Source organism: Oreochromis niloticus, linkage group LG9, assembly GCF_001858045.2.
Source record: "Oreochromis niloticus isolate F11D_XX linkage group LG9, O_niloticus_UMD_NMBU, whole genome shotgun sequence".
NCBI lineage: Eukaryota > Metazoa > Chordata > Actinopteri > Cichliformes > Cichlidae > Oreochromis > Oreochromis niloticus.
Window position 1 is genome coordinate 16147547 of NC_031974.2, and position 21938 is coordinate 16169484.

General features: G+C 40.5%; 1 protein-coding gene across 2 annotated transcripts in view; it reads right to left on the bottom strand.

Moving 5' to 3' along the window:
• plxdc2b (plexin domain containing 2b) overlaps window positions 1–21938 on the bottom strand; it is a 106163-nt gene that overhangs the window by 12206 nt on the left and 72019 nt on the right. For both annotated transcript variants that reach the window (XM_005448936.4, XM_025910114.1), the window contains 6 exons: window positions 19414–19532; window positions 17270–17369; window positions 11611–11706; window positions 11372–11453; window positions 3458–3518; window positions 3187–3340 (listed from right to left, as the gene is read on the bottom strand). In XM_005448936.4, the coding sequence (XP_005448993.1) occupies window positions 3187–3340; window positions 3458–3518; window positions 11372–11453; window positions 11611–11706; window positions 17270–17369; window positions 19414–19532 (612 nt within the window). The remainder of the gene's footprint in view (window positions 1–3186; window positions 3341–3457; window positions 3519–11371; window positions 11454–11610; window positions 11707–17269; window positions 17370–19413; window positions 19533–21938) is intronic.

Below are 21938 nucleotides of genomic sequence, written 5' to 3' on the forward strand. Positions count from 1 at the left end.
ATGGCTTAAAATACATATTACTGCAAAAATTCCATTCACTTTATAAGTGACTAGTTCCTTAGAGGGAGGCATATTAAGTACGTGAGCAGAGTGAGAGACGAGACGTTTCCATCCCTTACACCCAAACAAGCCTCCACCCACGCAGACACATTCATCCTCTCCAGTCTGTTTTTTCCCTCCTTCGCTCTTATGTCCACCTGCAGCTTTTGCATGAGCCACCCAGCCTGTAATCTAAGCTGACCTTTGACCCCTGCAGCTGACAAGTGAGGGGATAGCCGGCGAAACTGATCCGCTGTCAGACCGTGGGTGATAACAAATGTAAACACCGCAGCACGACCTCCTGAACTCACGGATACTAACACATACACACGCCGTGCATTTTACTCCTCATGCTGTCTGCCAGGCCTCTCACCACGCCCCGGTTTGATCTGTGGGACGACTCGTTGTGTTTTGCCTCACAGCGAGGCGTTTTTCCCATTCCCTTCGTGAACTCACCGCATCTATCCTCATCACAGCAGCGCGTCGAGCACCCCGACCGAGATGGCCCGGACGTTTAAACTCAGCCCCCACGAGATGATTAATGGGTGTGCGATGGAAAAGGTCGGCCACTGCCGGAGTTAGCCATGAAAAAAATGCTTCTTTTTTGGGGGGGGAATACAAAATAAAAGATAACCCAGACTTGAATGTAGAAAGTTCAATAAAAAATTAAAAATGGACGACAAATGAGATCGAAACACTGCAGACATGCACTGGAAAGTCTTTTTAGACTAACTACACTTTTGGGGACCATTTTTAAGATTTAGTTGTTGGAAAATAAAAATTTAAAGCTCAGTTAAAGCTCGTGCAGAAGCACAAAATAAAAGAGATAAACAGAACGAGAACAGCACAGACAAAAGCAAATCGACAAGAATTTGCTACAGGAAGCTGGAGACTTTCAAGACACTTCGAGGGTTTCACTGTAAAGGAGCAATAACCCACAAGAACATGATTAGCTTTAATCTTAGACTTTAAAGTCAGAACATCTGAGGTCAAACAAAGCACTGACCTCACATGAGCCAAAAGAAGAGACTGGGAAAGATTGTTTTGCTGTGTTTCCTGAGCCACACCATTAACTAAAAAACTTCCAGAGAGCCCTAATTACACCTTTTTTCCATCGAGTCCCCACAGGCGAGGCAGATCATTTAAACTCCATCCTGTTCATATCATATTCCTATGTGTTTCCTTTCTAAAAGCTATGGAAAAATAACACAAATGAACAAAGACACTCTAGTTTATCATGAGTCTATGAGCTACACACCATCCTGATGACTTAAATTCCTCCAAATAGCCACAAATATGCGTTTTGCACAACACACTGAGTAGTGTTTACTAAAGCCTACGATTCCCAGCTATTTCAGGAAATTGCTGAGCCACTTGAAGAAGTAAACATCAAATTTTTGGCCTGGTCTTTTAAGTACAGACAAATGGGGTTGAGTACTGGCATGCTGTTAGTTTTTACTCCAGCATGTTTATAATTTTTTTTACCCACATTAATTAATTAATGAGTACAAGGTACAATTTTTAATTCAATAAAGATAGAGCTTCCAAAAATATCACATGGAAGCAGGACAACTGAAAAAACCACCACACAATGTACCAGCTGTGTGATTTTAGTGTTGATTATAAATGAGACCTCGTGTCTCAATGAGATTTACCGGTATAAAGAAATAAAATGAACACAGTGTTTTTATACGGTGACATACATAGAGACAAGGGTAGGTGGGTGGTCCCTTTCCTATCACTTCGATTCACTTACGATTGACATCTGGAGCTGATTAAGATAAATTGGCTGTTTACTGAAATAAAATGTTTAAAGGCCATATACAAAGGGAAACGAACCGAAAATTGGCACGATAAATCCAACCAACTCGTCGTAACCCTGGCATCTCTGGAGGCAAAGAAATGGGAGTAAACAAACTCCAGAGGACACCTTGGCCGTTTTCCTATCATCAGCAAAAGACTGCTGTCTGCTGCCTCCACAGAGATTTGCATTAGATAACTCGGAGATTATGCGGTCTGGATTCATCTCCCGCTGGGGTGCAGTGAATCATGTGCTCAATACTTTGCGGTGCAATATTAAAGGAACGTGACTTTCTTGACCTTTGCACAACTTGAGGAAATGCGTGTGATGCAGTGATTCATATCGACCGTTTGTTCATACCGCCTGACACGACCAATGTAAGTGTGGTTCCACGAAAGGAGGCACAACACACCTGTGTTTTGATCAAAGGTGTGTGCTACGAAGCAACACTCACAGGTTAGTAATCTTTAAGTCAGAGTTTTAGTATCACGAAGGCGGCTCTCTTTTTAACCTGGTTAAATCATCGTGGTAAACAGATCTGGAACTGGTTATCTTCTGGTATGTTCTGAAAAGGTCTGGTAGCCAAAATGTCCTCTATGTATAAAAGACATTTTTGGTTAATTCAGAGAAAATGCTCTATATTTTTTATATTTAATTTCTCTTGTGTCACACCAGCCCTCTGCATGTCCTCCTTTACGACATCCATGAATCTTCTCTGTGGTCTTCCTCTTCCTCAGACCTGGCAGCTCTATCTTTAACATCCTTTGTCCGGTATATCCACTATCTCTCCTCTGCACATGTCCAAACCATCTCAGCCTGAGCTGTCCCTCTGATATACTCATGTTAAGCCTTCAAAAAGGAAGATGAGTCTTTAGAGTCAAATAGCAAAACGCCTCATAAATAACCTGAAAAATGACTGAAAAGAACAACAGAGGGATGAGAATATTTTTAAGTGTCTGTCACACTCTTAGGCATGAAAGACCGAGACTGAGCTAGCAGAGTGAGATGATCCCAGGTCTGTGTGGGTGCTTCCATTTTCGACTGGTGGGATTTGTCCTAATTCAATCTGCTTCTTTAAAAGTTGGTACAAGCACAGCTGTCGCACCGCGCTCCGCTGCTTGTCATCTGGAACATTTTTTTTGTTTAAGTAGAGAGCTGCAGCACATATTCATGTATTCTTTAAACAAAATGTGTGTCTTGTGCATGTTGCAAAACAGGAAATGCATCAAAAACAATAAAGAGCAGCTCCAGAGCATGCACTTCATTTAACATCTCGCCAGAATGGAGCATCGATCACAGCACAGTATGCTCTGTGGCCGTGATCCAACGCTTCTTTTCTACTTTACCTTCAGTGGGGACGCTGGTGGGAGGGTGGGAGGTGGAGGGTGTTTCCCTGCCTGCAGTGGCCTCCTTCCCCTTGGGTGTTGTTTTGGCAGCAACCGTGGTGGTGAAAGGGTAAAGGTACGTAGTGTCTGCGATGTCGCACATCTTGTCCTTGGTCTGAAAGATGAGACATTTTGTTATGTTTCTGATATAGACTTAGATGTTTCACCATCCTGAACTGTCCAAATCACTATCAGGTATGATGATGTAATGGCTGCTTATTGTGACACTCACCTCATCTGGGCAGCTACTGTCCATCCAGTCCTGGTGATGGCGGTCAAAGCCAGTGGAACATCTGAGAGCAGAGGAAACAGCACAAATGTCAGTCTAATAAAGGTGGAAGTGGAGTGGGATTATAGTGTATGTATATAGTGTAACCAAAGTTGAGGATTTTCAGAACACACTAACATAAACCATTTTTCAAACAAAACATAAAGCAGAAAAGATTTAGAGTCATTGTCAGGATTTAGCTAATCCAGCAGAGGGGCTCAATCCTAACTGTTTATAATAACTAACAGTGTTTGGAGCACAACTGCTGTAGGGTACCCATCACAGCCAAGCAGGATACATTACTCTTAAAACCAGAAGGTCAGAATCTAGGATTTTTCCTCTTTATAAGCAAGGTTGAATGTCAAGAGCTTCGATGTTGCCTGGAAGTCTGCTTTAAATCAAAACCCAGAGTATACATGGCCAGGCATTAGTTGGTCTGCAAACCGGTGGTCAGTACTGTGTGATAACTCCAACAAAGGTGCAAGGACAGAATGAAAAGAGATTATACAGTATGTTGTGCTATGTATGAACAAAACTTTTTTTGTCATATCAAATTTTGCAGAGTAAGTTCTAGCTACAAATGAACAAACAAAAATATTTTTTTTAAATGGTGATGTCAAGGGAGAAGGGTGTTGGAGTGTCTCTGCTTAGACTGTTGCCCTCCAAAGACCCAGGGCTGGATCAGCAGTAAAAAATGGAGGAGTAGATGATGAAATAACCAGCAGTGGGTCACACTGCCATTTGTACAGCCATGCCACTGTCATGTCTCTTCTTAGTCAAAAATAAAGCAGCGGAGGCCAGACTTTTTGTCATGGTCCTGGGTCTTTGACCCAGTTTCTGAGTTTTTTATAGACTCGTTATTCTTTCTTTTAGAGTTTAGATATGATTTATGTTCAAGTCTGTTTTGGGTATGATATCATATTTTGTGCTTCTGAGTTTATCTTTGCTTCTAGTTCTTGGTTCCTCATGACATTAATTGTAGTGCTGTCAGCGTTAATCTTGTTAAAATGACGTTAACGCCATAACCGCATTAACGCGGCAAATCTCCGTTAGCGAGTTAAAGCGGATAGCCCTGTGCGTGGGGCTGCACGGCGTCGCTGCGTTAGCATGGTTAGCTCGTTAACGTGTTAGCGCCGTGAGGCCCGCGTTAACGTGCTAACGGAGATTTGCAGCGTTAATGCGGTTATGGCGTTAACGTCATTTTAACAAGATTAACGCTGACAGCACTAATTCATTGCTTTCTATGTCCAGTCTCCCCAACTGTGTCCCTGGTTTGTTATGTCTCCATGTTTGTTTAACCCCAGTCTCACTTTGAAGTTCACTTGTCTTAGTCTCAGTGTGTGTTACTTCCTGTTTTATTTTGACAGTCTCCTGTCTTGTGTGTGTGATGTTCAGTTTTGCTTCCACTGTCTCCACAGTCAGATTCTGTTCAGCTGTGTTCCACAAATGTATCCAATCTACTCCTGTGTATATATTATCTGTGTGAGCCTGTCCTTGTTTTTCCTTCAAAAGAATTGGATTTTGGATTTCTAGTTACGGACATGTGTTAAGATTGTTTTGTTGCAAGGCCTCACCAATAAAGCTGATTGGAGTTTTATGCATTGTTTACCAAGTCGTGCCTTTGGGTCATTCCCTTCCTGCCACACAGCTGAACCTGAAGCTTTTACTGTCTAACATTGGGCTGATCTAATATCTCTGTTTGGTTGTACTCTCTTTTCCTCTCTCTTTATACTTAACTTTTAATGCTGATTTACGTTTTCTAAAACACTAGCTGGATGGAAAACAAAGTGGAAAAGGAAAAGGGAGACTAAAATGAAACAGAAGTTCTCACTGTAATCAAACTCAGGATGCTGCTATCCCAAACAGGCCAACAGTCTATCCCCAAATTTCACATTTCAAGCCTAAAAAGAGGCTTTGTGGCTCTTGTCAAGCTTTCTAAAGAGCGTTGCACAATTATTTTCCAAGCTGAGTCATATTCCTCATGGTTGTAAGTACAATGAAGCTGAGTGCTCCCTCTAAACATTCATAGTGTAATTTAAGCTAAGCTCAATAATACTTTCAGGTTTGTCTACTTTGAAGCAAGCTGGGAAGAAAATATCTACACCTCCCACTCCCTGCCACCCTCTGAGCTTTGGATTCAAGGAGCTTAAAGGGGAAAAGTACGAAGGTCTGTGAGTGGGAAGTTCAAGGGGTCATGAGGCCTTGGGATAAGGGTCCTGCTGAGTCAACTATGCGTAACCATACGATTTGAAAAGACAGACAGCAATCGAGGCAGCAGCTACTAATCTTGCCTGCTGTAAAGGATAAAAATTATAACTCGCTTGCTGGTGAGCTTGCCATCATCCTGTCTGTCTACGCCCTCAAAGGGTTTTCTGTGTGGAAGAAAAAGTTAGCATGCAAAGCAGGAAACCCACTCGCTCTGACATGAACACGGATAAAAACAACCTACGACCAGCTCGCAAGGCAGAAACACGGCAGTTCAAAGCACGATAGCAGTGGTATCTCTGCTTTGTGCTGCAAGGACACTATGAGCCCAAAATGCATCCCCAGCAGGTCCCATTTCTCTAGAGAACATATTGTTATGGTAATGACTTTATCAGAAGAAGTCCATTGTCATCTTTCTACCTCTCTAATCATCCCATTTCTTTTACCCCCATCCCAAAAAAAATCACTCCATTTGTTCAATCAGGCGAGACAGATTCCTCTGCTTAATCCCCCATTTCCCCCCGGCTGCTTTTCCCCCCTGAGAGGGCAGCGGAGCAGCCAGAATGAGGCGCGATATTACTGAACAGGGCTGGTCTAACCTGTCTCTAAAAGGAGCTCGTGGCTTTGTTTCTTCTCAATGGCATCCATCTCAGCCGGTTGCCATCTAAGACAGCGAGCCCACAGCGCTTTAATTAGAAATGGGCTGAGGTGCTTCATTTAAATATAAATAAACCCATGAGGTGAATATTTCTGCTCAGGTTTTCAACAATCACAGCAGGATGGATGGATCGTGATATTAGGTTTCAGTCTGACTCATTCTTAGAGGGAGTCATTCCTTGCATGACAGAAATGATTATAAAACAGTTTTAACCCTTTAAATTTTCATATAATCAAATCATTTTGATGCAATTTTTTCAGTACATGTCTGTCAGGATAACTGTCTCTCTCTCTCTCGCTGATTATCCCACTGTGGAAGGTCCTAAAAGAAAACTACAAGCTGTCTGCCAACAGCTTGTAGTTTTCTCTCAGCGTAGGCTGTTTACCCCTGAGAGCAGTATTACTTTAACATTATGAGGGGAACATTAGATGATAGTGACAGTTCATTCTGCTCTGAGTGATTTACTTTTAGAGAGAAATGTATTCATAGGAAGTTTATCAGGTACACCTTGCTAGTACCAGGTTGGACCCCCTTTTAGCTTCAGAACTGCCTTTATTCTTCATATTCAACAAGGTCCAAAAGCATGATTTTAAAACAGTTTTAACTCTTGGACCGGTCTCGCTGGACCATATTGTCATGATAGCATCACACAGCTGCTGCAGATTTGTTGGCTGAACACATGCATGATGTGAATCTTCCATTTTACCACATCCCAAGGGTGCTCTGTTGGATTGAGATCTGGTGACTGTGGAGGCCATTTGAGTACAGAGAACTCAAGGAACCCGTATGAGATAATTGTGCTTGATGCAGTCATCATAAGATGGGTACACTGTGGTCATAAAGGGATGGACATGGACAACAATACTAAGTGTGGGATTTAAAAAAACTCAGTTGGTGCTAAGGGTCCCAAAGTGTAAATCCATCTTGTCAACTTGAATGTGTCAATATTTGACCCTACCATTTGAATGCTGCAGCATAAATCAAGACTCATCAAATCAGATGTGTTTTTCTAATCTTTTATCGTCCAATCTTGGCGAGCCTGTAAAAACTGTAACCTCAGCTTCCTGTTCTTAGCTGACAGGAGTGGAACCCAGTGTGGCGGCCCATCTGCCTCAAGGTTTTATGTGTTGTGTGTTCAGAGATGCTCTTCTGCACCTTGGTTGCTGTTGCCTTCCTGTCAGCTCAAAGCAGTGGACACTATCCTCTGGCGTCTACATGCCTACATGCAGTGAGTTCCTGCCATGTGATTGGCTGATTAGATATTTGGGTTAATGAGCAGTTGAAGAGGTGCAAATAAAAACGTGACAGATGAGTGTATGCTACTCTTAGATTAATGAAAACACACCTGTAGTTTATTACTTTTTAGTTTTGCTTCATTAGTAAACTTTGCTTAGAATTTACTTTTAAGTAAGGCAGGACTTTTGAGATCTAAAATCTCAGACTGGTGAGCCTGTGTGCTGTTTCACATAAAAACTATAGAGGAACAATTTGGTGTGAGGCTACCACAAATTGAAATTCAACATTCGTCTCCTTAACACCCATTTGTGATGCACACCAGCTGTGTTTTTTTAGGTAAACAAATCCCTGCACCTCTAAGCACATCAGCATTCAGAGGCTCTGGCACGTACGGCCCACTGTGAGTCCACGGCAATGTCTGTCATGCTTTATTAACCCGCTTTAGTCCACATCAGCCACAGCAAACTGATTCACCTTGTAACTTAGCATGAAAGAGGCGCCAGGCTCTCACCTTCACAGCACTCCACTGTGCGATCAGTCTGTTAGGGACGTTCTCTTTAAATTTCAGCTCCTTTCATTAACCCCCAGAGCCAGCGAGGCTGCCATAGTTTTTAATTAGTGCGTGTTTAAAGCATGTTTACCTTTTTCAAAGGAAATGGCTGAAGGATACAAAGGGCAGAGTGATGCTGAACAGTTAGATATTAACACAGTAGGAAAGCTAATTAAAATGCTGCTTAATGAGATCCCTGCTACAGGCGTACAGTATCTCTCCGCCGCATCCATAAACTGCTGAACAGAAAAGCAGTTTTTCATATCATTGAACTGTAAATTAGATTGTCTTTGTCAAAGGGGAGAGCATTCAAAATGCAAAACAGAGGGGAAGCCACCTCCCAATACCCCTTCGAAGTCCAAAATAACAATTCCCAGCGGACAGAGCAGAAGAGCTGCACATTTCTCCAGTCAAATTAAGCACTCTAAATAAATAATTAGTCCAAAGGAAAAGATTGGCAGACGAACGCTCATTAATCAAGGAGTTTAAAATGCAGCAGCGCAGGAAAAGAAGGGACTGTAGCTCGAAAGGTCAAACGGCAAAACCCCCCGAAACATTGACGACAATCTCCGAAAATATTTTCAACAAAATAAAAATGCAGGACAGCAGACACCCATTGATAGTCAGGTCCAAGCTTCCTTAACTTACAGGGAAGATAAACTCCTCCACCATCTATCCTCGGTGTCTGTTTAACTCAGACTTTTTCTATTTGACAAAATAAAAACCCACCACAGCTCACATTTCAGCTGTCAGGAAATTCTGCAGAGGAACGCCAACACTTCTTTAGCAGCTCAAATATTTACTTTTCTTTGAAGTGTGGGGAGAAGGGAAGATTAAGATAAAAAGTAGAGCAAAGGTTGGCAGAACAGGTGTGAACTGAATGAATGTCAGAGTGAGTCGCTTTCTCTTCCAAAGACTACAACCACTGCTGCATAGGATAAATGTGAAGCTGCCTGATTAAATTAAAACCTAACACACAACTTTTTCAGAATAATCAGATTATATTACTATATGTAAATCTGTGATCCAAATATATATGTTTGGATGAAATTTTACCAGCAAGTCCTTCTAGACCCACTTGAAGTGTACACGTGGGGGATTCTGCAGTAGTCAGTGGATATGTGGAATGATAAATTCACATTTAAGTGGAAAAATTAACAGTTCATTAACTGTAATGGATAAACAGACCGCTAAAAGTATTGTATAAATTAAAAATATTAAAAGAGAAAAGGTCAAAGAAAGCTAAAAAAAGGCTGAAATAAAAAGTACAATTAGACTCACGGCTATATTTGATAATAGTGCCGATAAATTAAATAACTTCCATCGTCTGTCCTTCCATCCATTTCTTGCTTTTCACTAAGGCTTCAGTCCTGGGGGGCAGCACTCTAAGCAGACACCCAGACTTCCCTCTCCCTGGCCCCATGCCTGATGAGGCATTGATGGATGTCTACAAGACTGCGAATCTCTGTCTGTGTTTCTATTGTAATGCCCATAGTGACTTACCTAAAGCTAAAGAAAATTTAAAAAATAATTAAAAAAATATAATAAAATATAATAATGCTGCCTGACAAAACCCTCCCAGCGATTTGTGTATCCTGATGGTCTAGAACCAGAAAGCTTTTGCAAATTTGTTGAGACAGTGAGCTAAAAAGTTGGAAACTGTTCTTTAACAGCACAGATGATTGGGATTCACTATCTTGACCAAGGCTTTTTGGCAAGCAGACTAAAGCAGCTGGGAATCTAACAATCAATCTTCCAATTACTAGATGACCGGCTCTGATATAACTGAATGTAAACCAATCGAGTAACTTTCACTTGATCAGATTTCTATAAATATAGTCTTCTTCACTGTACTTACGTAATACAATTAAACAGAAAATTTACATGTAATCAAATGAGTTAAACTCAGCAATTTACTGTATGGAACTGTGGTCCCCCCAGAAAAGTAAGATTAAAACCTTTTCTTTCTGGAAATCTTCAGCACGTTCAAAAAGGTGTTGAACAACAGACGGTGTTGTATATACAGTGTACAGCTCCATTTTTAGCTTTTGCATACCAGTTTCAGTTGTAGTAAAATACCTTTTTGTGAGTATAAGGGATGTCACAGCACCAGCAGCCACTTTATGGCATCAACCATTTGGATTTCAGGCATGTAGTGAGGAGCAGAAGACAATTTAAAGTGGCTACCTGACAGCACTCGCCTTCAACAACCACAACTAGCTGCTTCTTATACGGGCATGTGGGGTTCTGCTGTGCTTTAAATATGCTTCTAATGTCTAGTTATTGTTTGGATATGGGTATCATTCCTAACTGACCAATCATCATGTAATGATCATAGCGTTTGTATGTTCACCATCTCCTCCTAGACAAATGGGCCATTCTTGAGGAAACTTCGTATAAACCTTGCCTATGGCACTGTGAGTGCCAACAATTACACAGCAGGCACAAATATTTTATACAAATTCTACATATTTGTTAGTATTAGTATTTAGTATTGAGGTTTTCTCTGTTTTCTGTGTATCATTGTAGGGTTACAATACAAAGCCAGCTGTTGTGATTTGGCGCTATATAAATAAATTATATTGAAAATTTAATTGTATTTTAGGGCTAGGCTGCTTTATGATAAATGATGATGTAAAAAGAGTAACAGGATGTAATAAATGGAGAAAAAAAATCACAAATACAATGAAAACTCCTCAAAAGCAAGTCTTAAAAGATGAATGGGTCTGCTGCTTTTTAAAGGCATCCAGTATCCACAGGTTTTTAGTTTAACAGGAGACAGCTTCAGTTTAGGAGCCAACAAAGGCACAGCTAAAGGCACATCCTGCCTTTAGTTTGAGTCTGGAGGGAGGGACAATCTCATAAATTTGCAGTACATTTTTTAATGCCCCCATGTGCTCGACCATGTGGAGCCCTAAAAAATGATCCCGTGTAGCTTAAAACTGCTGAAGCCAACATAAAGAGATGAAGAGTGGCGATATCACGAGACCCCTTTGAAGGCCTAGTCAAAAGATTAGCTGCTGCATTCTTGCTTATTTACACAGGCAAAAAGTATGTGCACTTTGCCTATGTGCTAGGCAAGTTTCAATGGTTCAGTTCAATTCAATTTAGTGCTAATTCACAAACAAAACAAAATACAATAATTGCCTGTGAGAACATACTCGATGGAAATGTGAAAAGGACAATAAAAGATGTCTTTTGTAAGAGTAAAAATGCTCTTATATCCAACCTGTTGAGCCGATGGCACCAGCTACAGTTGAAGCTGATCTGTGAGGAGATGCAGGAGCTACAGCTGGTGAACTGCAAGCAGGCTGCAGAGGAGCAAGGTCAAAAAAGATGAAACAGTTTATGCAGTTAATAGCCAATTAGACACATGGCCAAGGAAAAGGTCTACAGCCTATACAAAAATAAGGAATTTACTCAGGAGTCTATATCAAACCAAAAACTGTTACTATTAATTCTTCTTACTGGGTAAAGGCATCATTTCCACAGCTGTAGAGTTGGTGATCTTTGTCTTAGTCAGCTCCACACGGTGGTACTCATAGATCGTCCTCCGCCTCACATCTAGATTTTGAAGGAAAAAAAACTGAGTGAGAAAGCAGCAAAGCCACCATCGCAAATCCTCCAAACCCCGAGATAAAAACTGGGACAAGTTATCCCTACAGAAAGAGGAAAGAGAGTGGGAGGCAGAATCGGGTCATATGGGATGCTACCACAGCACTTTATTTCTCCCCTCTCGTTGTGCCCAAAGTGTCAGACCACGACTTGGCAATGGACGGTAGCAATTTCCCCCGGGAGCTGATATCAATCAGACCCTGTTGAAAGGCTGCCTTCCCAGTCATCTGTAACAGCGAGCCATCATGATGGAGCAATTGATTAGATACATCATTGACTCTCATTGCATTCTGGCCCTTATAACTCATATCGGCTAGAGTACAATGGGCTGTCTGGGCCATGCGTCTTTGCTACCATAAGCGGAAAAAAGACCAGAGCAGTAGCTTAACAAATGTAATGATTGCGCCTTCCTGCTGTTAATGCATGGATTATTTCAAACTCTAATTAGATTTTTATATGACTTTTCTGTGCAGGCGCCCCAGGAATAAAGCAGTAAATCTGTACTGGATCGCACTGAGGTGCACTGCAGTGTGTACAGAGACAATGCACAAGGCATGACATTCTTTATCGCACTTGTATTTGCTTGGGCGATGAGCTACAAAAATGAAATTACATAAAACTGTGGCTGTGGAATATATATAGCAAGTAAATCCCTTAAACTCTAATAAACTTCCAACTGGTAAAACTGTGTTAAAGTTAAAGCTATTCAGCTTAAGCTTATTAAGTTATTAAGGTGTGAAGATTGATGCTACTCTCGTGTCTGCCTATTAAACATGGACAGAGTCCAGATAGTTTGCTTAGCCTAGCTTAGTTTAACTTAGCAAGAACACTGAAAGCAGTTAGCCCAACTCAGTGTGAAGCTACCAAAACCTGCTGCCCACCAGCACCTCTAGAGCTCACTTAATAACATGATTGCTTAATCCCCACCAAAAAATTATGGTTTTAATGTGCTGGGCTTTTGCTAAGCTAAACTAAGCTAAGCTAGGCTAAGCTAACTAATTAGATACATTTTACATTACTGGTTCTGCCCAGCTTATTAGTTATATTCAAAACACAGCCATTGTTAACACACAGTACATTAGAAAGAAGAGGGGACAGGAAAAGCAACTTAATTAAAAAGTAAATAATTTATGTCACATTTTGATTACTCGTATGGCAAAGATTGTCACATTATTTCCTGTTATCACTGTGTATGATAAATCCTGTTTTGTAATCCAAAGAAATTTAATCCAACCCTCGTTGCTTCTTCAGATTAAGTCAGTTACATAGCACCACAAAACTCCTTTAACTTTTACAACACCCTTGCATTTGACACATTTGAATAACTTCTCTGCACTAGGTTCCTTTTTTTCCACTTGACTGAGAGACTCTTGGTGTGGAAACTGTGGACAGGACAGAGTTGTTCCCCTCATGTGGTACGACACTGTTTCCTTGCAGACTGCTTAATTTGATTACAGACAGGACGGCTGATCAAAGCAGCAAAATGTGAGCCAGCTCAGCCCAACCTGAAAATACAACCGCCCTTCCTTTCCCCTCCTCTGCTCCCCTGGTGATTGACTTCTTTTTGCCTACAGCTAAAGGATTATCAGGTGCCTAATGGCGTGGTGTGGGCCAGAGAGAGGTCATTTCCACAGCCTGAGGCTGCTGATGTCTGGGCAGACTGTATAGCTTCTCCGGTCTGTGGTTTAAGGTGATAAGAAGCTACAAATTAAATCAATTATAGCCTGGTCTCAACAACAACATAAATAATACCTAATGAGAATTTAGCTACCTTCAGTGATACTATCAGACAAAGCCCAGTTTGCATAAACGTGTCATCAATTATGTAAAAAAAAGCTTAGCTAAATCATCTGCAAACATCCTGAAAAGACAGTAAACAGTGTTGCTAACCTGGACTGTAATTCTTTTTTAAATTGCACATGTTGGAAACCTAATTTAATAATTAGAAGATTTTTTATTGAGCATTAATGAATGTAAGCAGAATACCACAGAGTTCTCTAGTTTACACAGATTAAATAATCCAGGTACAGAAATAAAGATCTGAAAATGGTGGAGGTGGTTTTGGCTTCATTTTAAGAGTGACTAATGATAAAGTCCAACCTAGCATTAAAAGCATATTACAGCCTGTGTTATAATAAGTGCTTGTATCTGACCCGTTAATTACACAGGGGCACCACAGGACACCCACAAATATATTCACTCATCGCTTCCTTTACTGGATGGGCTGTGGCTTGGTCTGCCCATGGGTAAAAATTCATTGAGCTTTTAAGCTAAACTAAAGCAAAAGTAGCTTAAAAATGCAATAATGTTGTATAATCTAACTGGCTGCAGGAAAACTTGAAGCAGCTGACACGCTTCTTTGTAGTTTGGTTTTTTTTTTTGCATTTTCCCCCTTATTATTATGACTTAATGTGCTTTATGGAGCATCCATTAGAATACATTTATTTATTTGGCATGACAAGGTTGTGAAAATATGTCAAAATGTATTACCAGGACGTTTAGCTTGATTGGGAATTGCATGCTATGACTTCTGGTAGCAATTCATTGTATGTTTTAATGGAAGGGACAAGCAAGAGCCCATCTCTTCATAAGGCTTTAAGTTGTAAGATTACAGGGTTTAACTGCCGCTAGATCACTCCACATAGTTGCTATTAGGTGCTGTTGTTAGCTGTTGTTCCCTCCTGATAGCTGGTGATGGGTTCAAATGGCAACATCAGCTAAAAATAGTCACCGCAGAATATTAAATGTTGGCACATGGCTCATGTTGTGCAATCTGGAGTACAGATTGATTATAAGTCTAATGTTTTTCTTCTTCTTTTTTCGGATTTCACTTTAAAAACTGCTCTATCAGCAGTATATTTTGCAGCCTGCACTTTTATTGTATATGCAAGAACAAAGGGAGACTTGATGTGACATAAACTATTCCCATACATCATCCTAATTTTTTCATGACTACTGCTGATTTGTTCTTTTTCTAAAGGTTAGTCCCTTTTCCCTATTAAAGGTCATTTCCAATAGTTTTCTTTATTATTATGAAAAACCTCTGATTGTACAGGCAATATCGTTCAATTTCTCCACAGGGTCTTGCTGTGCAGTTTATAAAGCACATCAGGCCCTTTGGACTGACAGCTGCAGGATGCAAATACTGCCCTTTTCCTTCAAACATGGACATGAGTCAGTGCACTCTGCAAATACCATCCGTGAGAAAACAAAGCCTTGTTTGTTTCAGCTAATGCAAGAGTTTGATTTTCTTTACAGTGACTGCAGACGGGTGATATTCACGAAAGCCCTCCTATGGCTATTGTTCATGGACTAAAACTAAAGAGGTTCATAATTTGTCAGACAAAGATGCAGTTTTTGTAGTTTTACCTTTGTACACAACCACAGTGGATTTTAAATCAAACAACAAAAATATGATTTAAGTCTTGACTTTCAGTTTTAATTCAAGGAGTTTTTACAAAAATTTTGCATGAACATTTTAGAAATTATAGCCATTTTTATTCACAATCCTAATTTTGCAATGTCAATGACAATGTGCATGACTGTGTTTACCTGTGCTACCTTCAGTTGCTGCTTGTGGGTCTCTCTGCATCTGTTTTGTATTTAATAACTGAAAAGCATGCTCCATTGGCCACTGAAGAATGTCCCATTTCTTTGCCTACAGAAATTCTGGATGCTTCTGCAGTGTGCTCTGGGTTAATATCCATGTTTACTGTGAAGTTTGCTATCTTAAAATCGACGACTCTATAAAAATATTCATAAAGAGTTAATGCAAAATCTGCATTTTAACCATCACGACTGTTTGACTTAAAATCCACTGTGGTGAATTTATCAAAATTTAAGCTGTGTCTTTATGAATCTAACAATAATTCTTTTTTGTTTTGGTCAAAATCTAAAGTACAGCAGCAGAAATGTGTGCTTGTCTGCTTTCCACTAGGAAATTTTAAAAAAAAATGTTTTTTATTTACAACCCATTTGCAGGATTTAGGTTTCAAAATAACATTATAAAGTGAGGAATGAATTTAATGATAGATGATAAAATCTGTCAGGGATAGCTGTGGTTTGGTTTATTGCTTGAAATAGGATTTGGTTCTGTCTTTGTCCTTTTATGTTTGGAAACTCGAGACGAATTTCAAGTAGTAGAGCTACATATGATCCGTGCAACGACAGCTTTGTGTGATTTAAATATGGGCAAGAAAAACATACGTCTGTATCGAAAAGAAGTACAGTTTCCTCATTTTGATGCCACCCTCGAAACTGTTTTAGTATTTTGGTTTTCCTGATAGAAACGAAGTATCTGCCATAAAGACAAGAACACACTCTCCTCGGAGACATCAGTTATGTTCGACACAACACCTCAGTCTCAATATGCTTCCATTCAAGATTTCATCACTCCACAGCCCAGCAGTTGCACACATTGGTTTCATCATGCTGTGTCAGAGGCATCAAAGACAGTTTGGTTTATAAAGTCTAGGAGGACTGTGCTAACTGGTTTGATATTCAAATCTCTCAGTGCCAACCGCAGCCTTCTGGAAAGAGATCCTCTATGAAAGACCCAGGGACACGCCAGAAAACAAAGTTGGAAACTCTTAGCATGCCAAGGGGATGTGTTTTTTTGTGAGATTTATTTTACTCAAACTAAACTTACAAAACAACCACTCTCACTACATACTGCAGAGAACATAAAGCTGCCACTGAAAGGGTGAAAAAAGCCCCGAGATATTAACTTTGACAAATAAACGCTATCCAAGTTTCACAGATGTAATCACAACACCATTTAAATTACTGAATAAATCACCTTTGACAACTCATTATTGCAGCAGACTTTGAATTAGAGCCGGTGAGAGCGAGAGAGTCTGACTCTGAATAAAAAGGTTTGAAGTGTTTCTCCTGCATTTGCTTTAAATGTAATGGGCTTAAATTACAGTAACTGGAAATAAAAAGAAAGAAAGAAACAGGCAGATCTGGAGCTGTGCCCACTGAGGCTGAAGAGCAGTGGGGAGAAAAGGTGGTGACAAGCTGGAGCTAAAGCCAAACGGACGAGGCTGAACTGAGAGCTGTGACACAAAGTTTAAACGGAGAAGAAAATAAACTCTTATTACACTAACTGAAATGTAACCTTTGGCTAAGCTCCTGTTTTTATTTGCAGTTGTATTTATGCTTTGCAGTTTGTTTTTCTCACTTTCCCTCATGAAAGACTTTGAGTACTAAGAAAAAGAGGCTTTAAAAGAAATAAAGAGCTATAATGAGCTGCTACAGAAACCCTGAAATCTGATATAATAGCATTTCGCTTGCCACAAATGCTACACAGACATCGATCCAGTCCTGAATAGTTTTTTATACCTCTACGTAGCTCATGAGCTCGTCAGAATCCCATTTTTCAGAGCCTAAACTAAAGACTCCACTCTACAATGTGAACTCCAAACATGGCGCAAAGACAGCATGTGGATTTATCCAGATATTTTAATATGCACAAGAAATTTTAGGGCATTGAGTAGATTTTGAGACTCACTGGGTATCTGCTGGATCTTGTGGACCAACACAAAGGCGTCAGACAGGCCAACTTTCACCGGGTGATTGACAGAGCTGATCTGTGACACCTCAACGGGGATCTGAAATAGAAAAAGGGAAATCATTACCATGACCACGAAGATCAGTCTGAGACAGGCTGAGAAATGCAAACAGGCCACAGCAGCCTAGAAGTGCTGACAATCTCTTTTAGGAATCTGCTGAGGCAACATGCTACTTCAATAAGCATATGGCTATCTTTGGAGCATAGAATAAACATTTCAGGCACAGATGGGACAGAAATGAGCAACAGCTTTGTGAAGACTTATAAATAGAAAAACAGAAGTCTATATAAGGTAAAATGTAGTATTTTGATCGTACACACTAATTCAGAAAAGCAGCTAAACGCAACAAAAGTAATGTTTGTACGGAGGAGGAATTTAAAGTGACATAAAGTACACAGTAGCTCAGCTATACTCAACATTAACTCGTAATCATCCAGGTTATGTGCACACAGATCATGTCTAATAGTCACACTGCTCTTTTCAGACCCATAATAATGGCAGCCTAATGTGAAACAACAGGAGAAAAAAGTTCAGCAGCCTTCAGATCAGATCCTCTAATAGGTAAAAATAACAAATTACATAAGCAACCTCAAACATAAAAGAAGCAGCACGGCTGTTATAACCACTGCAATTATCTTATCATGACTTAGGAAATTTCACACTCCAACAGCGGGCTCTTCACGTTTTTCATGACCTTTCTTTTCTCTCTCTTCAATTAGGTTGTTTTTCAAGACATTTTTGAAATGTGGATATTAACAGACACGGTTAGGGCGTGCAGTGACCCAGAGTTTGTAACATTAGTGGAGATTATGCCAAAACCTAATCAAGCATATGGAAAAAGCCGGTAAGGCGTTAACTGATTTTTTTCTCGAGAAGCTGCCATTAAACTTGAGAAACTCATTTTGTCGGTCACTTTGGCATCGCTCCTTTAGTCAAAACACATCAACACTGGGCATTTTTTCACTGAACTAAAACAACAGGGCAGGGCCAAATGTTAGAAATGAGTAATACTGTTAAAAGAAACAGCAGGGAAACAGATTGTGTGTGTTTACAGTTTAAAGGAGACCTTTTGTGGCCACTATCAGATCATTAGTTTTATTCTTAGACTCTACTACAGGCTTTGTACGATTTACACTTCAAAATAATCTATATGAATCTTATACTGGGCCTCGGTGCAGACCTTGAGTTCATCCTCTGTCTGAAACATTTAAGCTTCTCCTTTAAGCAAACTGTCTTCTGATTGGCTGCCCCTCATAAGCAGGAGGTTTGAATTTCAGTCGCTGGGCCCATGTCCTCGTTTGAGGTTTGACAGTGTTTTAGTAGATAAAGGTGAATGCTTGGACATGAATTAAGCTGCGGTTTGGGGAAGGCCTCGAAGAGGACTGGCGGCAGCTCCCGGGCTTAGCAGATCCCCATGTACTAAATAGAAGTTAAGAAGTTAAAAAATTAAAAAGGGGAGGCAGGGTGGGGCATGTAAATGAGAACGAACAGCTTGTAGAACTGGGGGAACATATATAGATGAGAACCGGAAGGTGTGTGTTTGGAGGCGTGGTCCTTCTCCTGAAATTAAGATACTCCATGAAGGATTAACACCTTACTGGAAAATTTGGTAATCTTCTGCCGATTGAACATCTATAAATAGATTCATCTAGAAATATATGTATGACAGAAAATAGGAAGAAATGCATTAGGGCCACTTTAATGTAAGTAATATGATCTTTTTCTTGATGATTGTGTGTCAGTTTTTCAGAAAATAGCTACTTGAAATTATCTGGTACATAAAAATTGGTGTGCAATTTTGAAAAATTAAAATTTACTGACAATTTTGTCAAGACCTTTAGCTGAAACCAAACCCCCAAAAAGTATAAAAACCATTAGCAGAATGGGAAGAAATAACCGGTGTGATGCTATGTGTTGGAGAGAGATACATTAAGTAGAAAAGAGAACCTAAATTCAGGGACTGGTCCAAGTAGGGGGTGTATGAAAACTGAATGCTATTTTTTTAATGTTTAGTTCGTCAGAAACAGAAACAGAAAAGAGCGCGGTAAGAAGCCGAGCCTTTGTGAGCTCTCGCTGTCCCCACCTCTTTGTAGGCGAAGACGATCCTACCAGTCTTGTGCAATGTGGCCTGGAAGGTGAAACTTCCCAGGCTGTAGTTGTCCTGCAGATGGACGTGGTCCCACTGCACAACCAGAGCAGTTCCTTAAAGGAGAAAGAAGAGAGAAAAGAAAGAGTGAAAACATTTTCACAGCTTTTGCTAAACAAAATCAGCTAGATTAAAGTAGAACACAGTACCGGTGAATGTAACTGTCTGCATATAGCATGCACTTGTGTTACTCTGTTGCTTTCTCAGATCTAGCGTGAAATAAACTGCTGACTGAGCAAAGGCTGAGAATAGAAAAGACATCATTGCAACATCGGTTTGTGTAAAGAGATATGAGTTTGAGGCATTTTTTCCTGGAATCATTTCCCCCCGGGGTTTCTGTGAGGTGACTGACACTGAAGCAGTGATGTGGAAAAGCTTCGCTGGAGAAAAAAGAAACGGCAACGCTACTGAAGCTTTTGACAAAACCAAATGAAGGCGTGCCCGTTACTGTGACAGACAGTGTGAGTTGGGCAGTTTTCACCAGAGTTTTTCATAAATGACTCTTTCCTAAAGTTACAGAGTGAAAGCTGCCAACTGAAAAGGCTCAGAGCAATCGCCAACGTGTAGTAGTACTGAAAAATGAGATGGAATCAGTGAAGTAGCAACGACAAGACTACTGAACTGATCCAGGTGCAGTTTATAATGTATAAACACTGGTGAACATCATTGACGCCTCTACCAGGTAAACAGAATGCATAGCGTATGAATAAATGCATAAATAAGGGAACATATATTACACTATAACTTAATTCTGTAACTTCAAATCTTGCAAAAGCTGCCAGACAGGACAAGCTTCTTTCCTTCCCACTGTCAACAAAGTGCTTGTTCATAGGGGGTCACCTGACTGGTGTGGCTTTCTCTGTATCAGTGTAGGGTCTTTACCTTACAGTATAAAGCGCCTTGAGACAATTGAATTGAACTGAATTGAAGTTCATTACCAGGAGCCACCACCATGATGCATCGGTTTCATTTGGGGAAGTACTAAATTAGCACCAGACTCACAGCTCTGCCCTCCAGAAAGCCAGCCTCGCATTACTTTTAACACTATTTTAATTTACTGTGGACTTTGGAGAACCCACTGATGTGGAAGCCATTCGTCCCCTCGGAGTTAGTCATTTGGCTTGATGCCAGGGCAATAACGGTTCGTTAACGCAACCAATCAATTCTTCCGTCACACAGACAGAGCACGTCCTTTCAAAGTAAAGGCGAGCTTTAGCTTCCCTGCTGGCAGTTTGGAGAGCAGCGGTGACTGGTCGGAAAGGAAACCCCATCATATTTTACATGTGGTTTACTGCAGGGCCTCTGGCACTGGACATGGATGCATCTTGTCTTAAAGGAAGGGGGGGTAGACAACAACATGTGAGTAATATTTCAACAACCTCAAGGAGAAAGGCATTGAGTATACAGTAAGCAGCCAGCACACTAAATTGCTATTAACTTTTGGCACAGCGGGATTACTCAGTCAGCACGAGTTAAGCTTAATATAAGTCTGCTTAAAATGCATTGAGTTCAGGAGGGGAGGCTGCCGTGCTATCTGGGGCTGCCTGTCTAAAAATATAGAGCGGGTGACGAGGTGTGGAGGGAGTACACACTGGCCTTGTTTCCATTTTCAGTTACAAGTTTAACCTGCTGTATGAACAAAAAAGCAAAAAAAGAAACAAATCCAGCCTGTAACACCAGAACGATTAGGTCAGTTTCTGGCTTAGGGAAAAAAAATGAATACATCTGAGGAGTGATGGACAAATGTTCAATAGATGTTGCCAGGAGTGCAATAGCAGATTAACAAGACAGTCAAGATGGCAGAATTACTGAAGGTAAACATGTGAAGAAGCAATTTTCAGATTCTACTATCCAGTTAAAAACATTTTATATGCACTTTTGTTTACATAAAGCAACGTCAACTGGCCAAATCACAAATTTGATGCAATCCGCCTTAGTTTGCTACAAGTACGAGTAACCCTGACTCCTGCTCAGATGGAAGCCATGCTGCAGAGAAGCTTCTTGGTATCTGATAAAACCAGAAAACCTTGATGAAGATCTCCACTTAAGCAGTTTATCTAGCCTGTAATACACTCTTTAGCTTATCCAGTGAGATAATATCAATAAAGACTTCTCCAGGCGATGTCACTCAGGGCCACTTCATTATCCATATGTTGATGCTCTCTCAGCTGCAGCTCACCGAGTGTTTGCCTCATCTGTCTGTCAGCGTATTGATGAGAAAACCCACGCGGACTCTTCTATAACAGCCAGTGTAGTCTGACGTGCTTCCCGGAGCGTTACAGCATTGCAACACTCACATTTGCTGGATTTAGGATGTTTTGAATGGACAAAGACGTTAATCTGATCAATAAGAGGAAATGCTACGGGACTGCAGTAATTGTGAGTGACAGATGTGTGTATTCTTGGACATGTTGCTGTTCTAGATATACTTTTGGTTGGTATTATTGTTCCTTTTTTTTAAT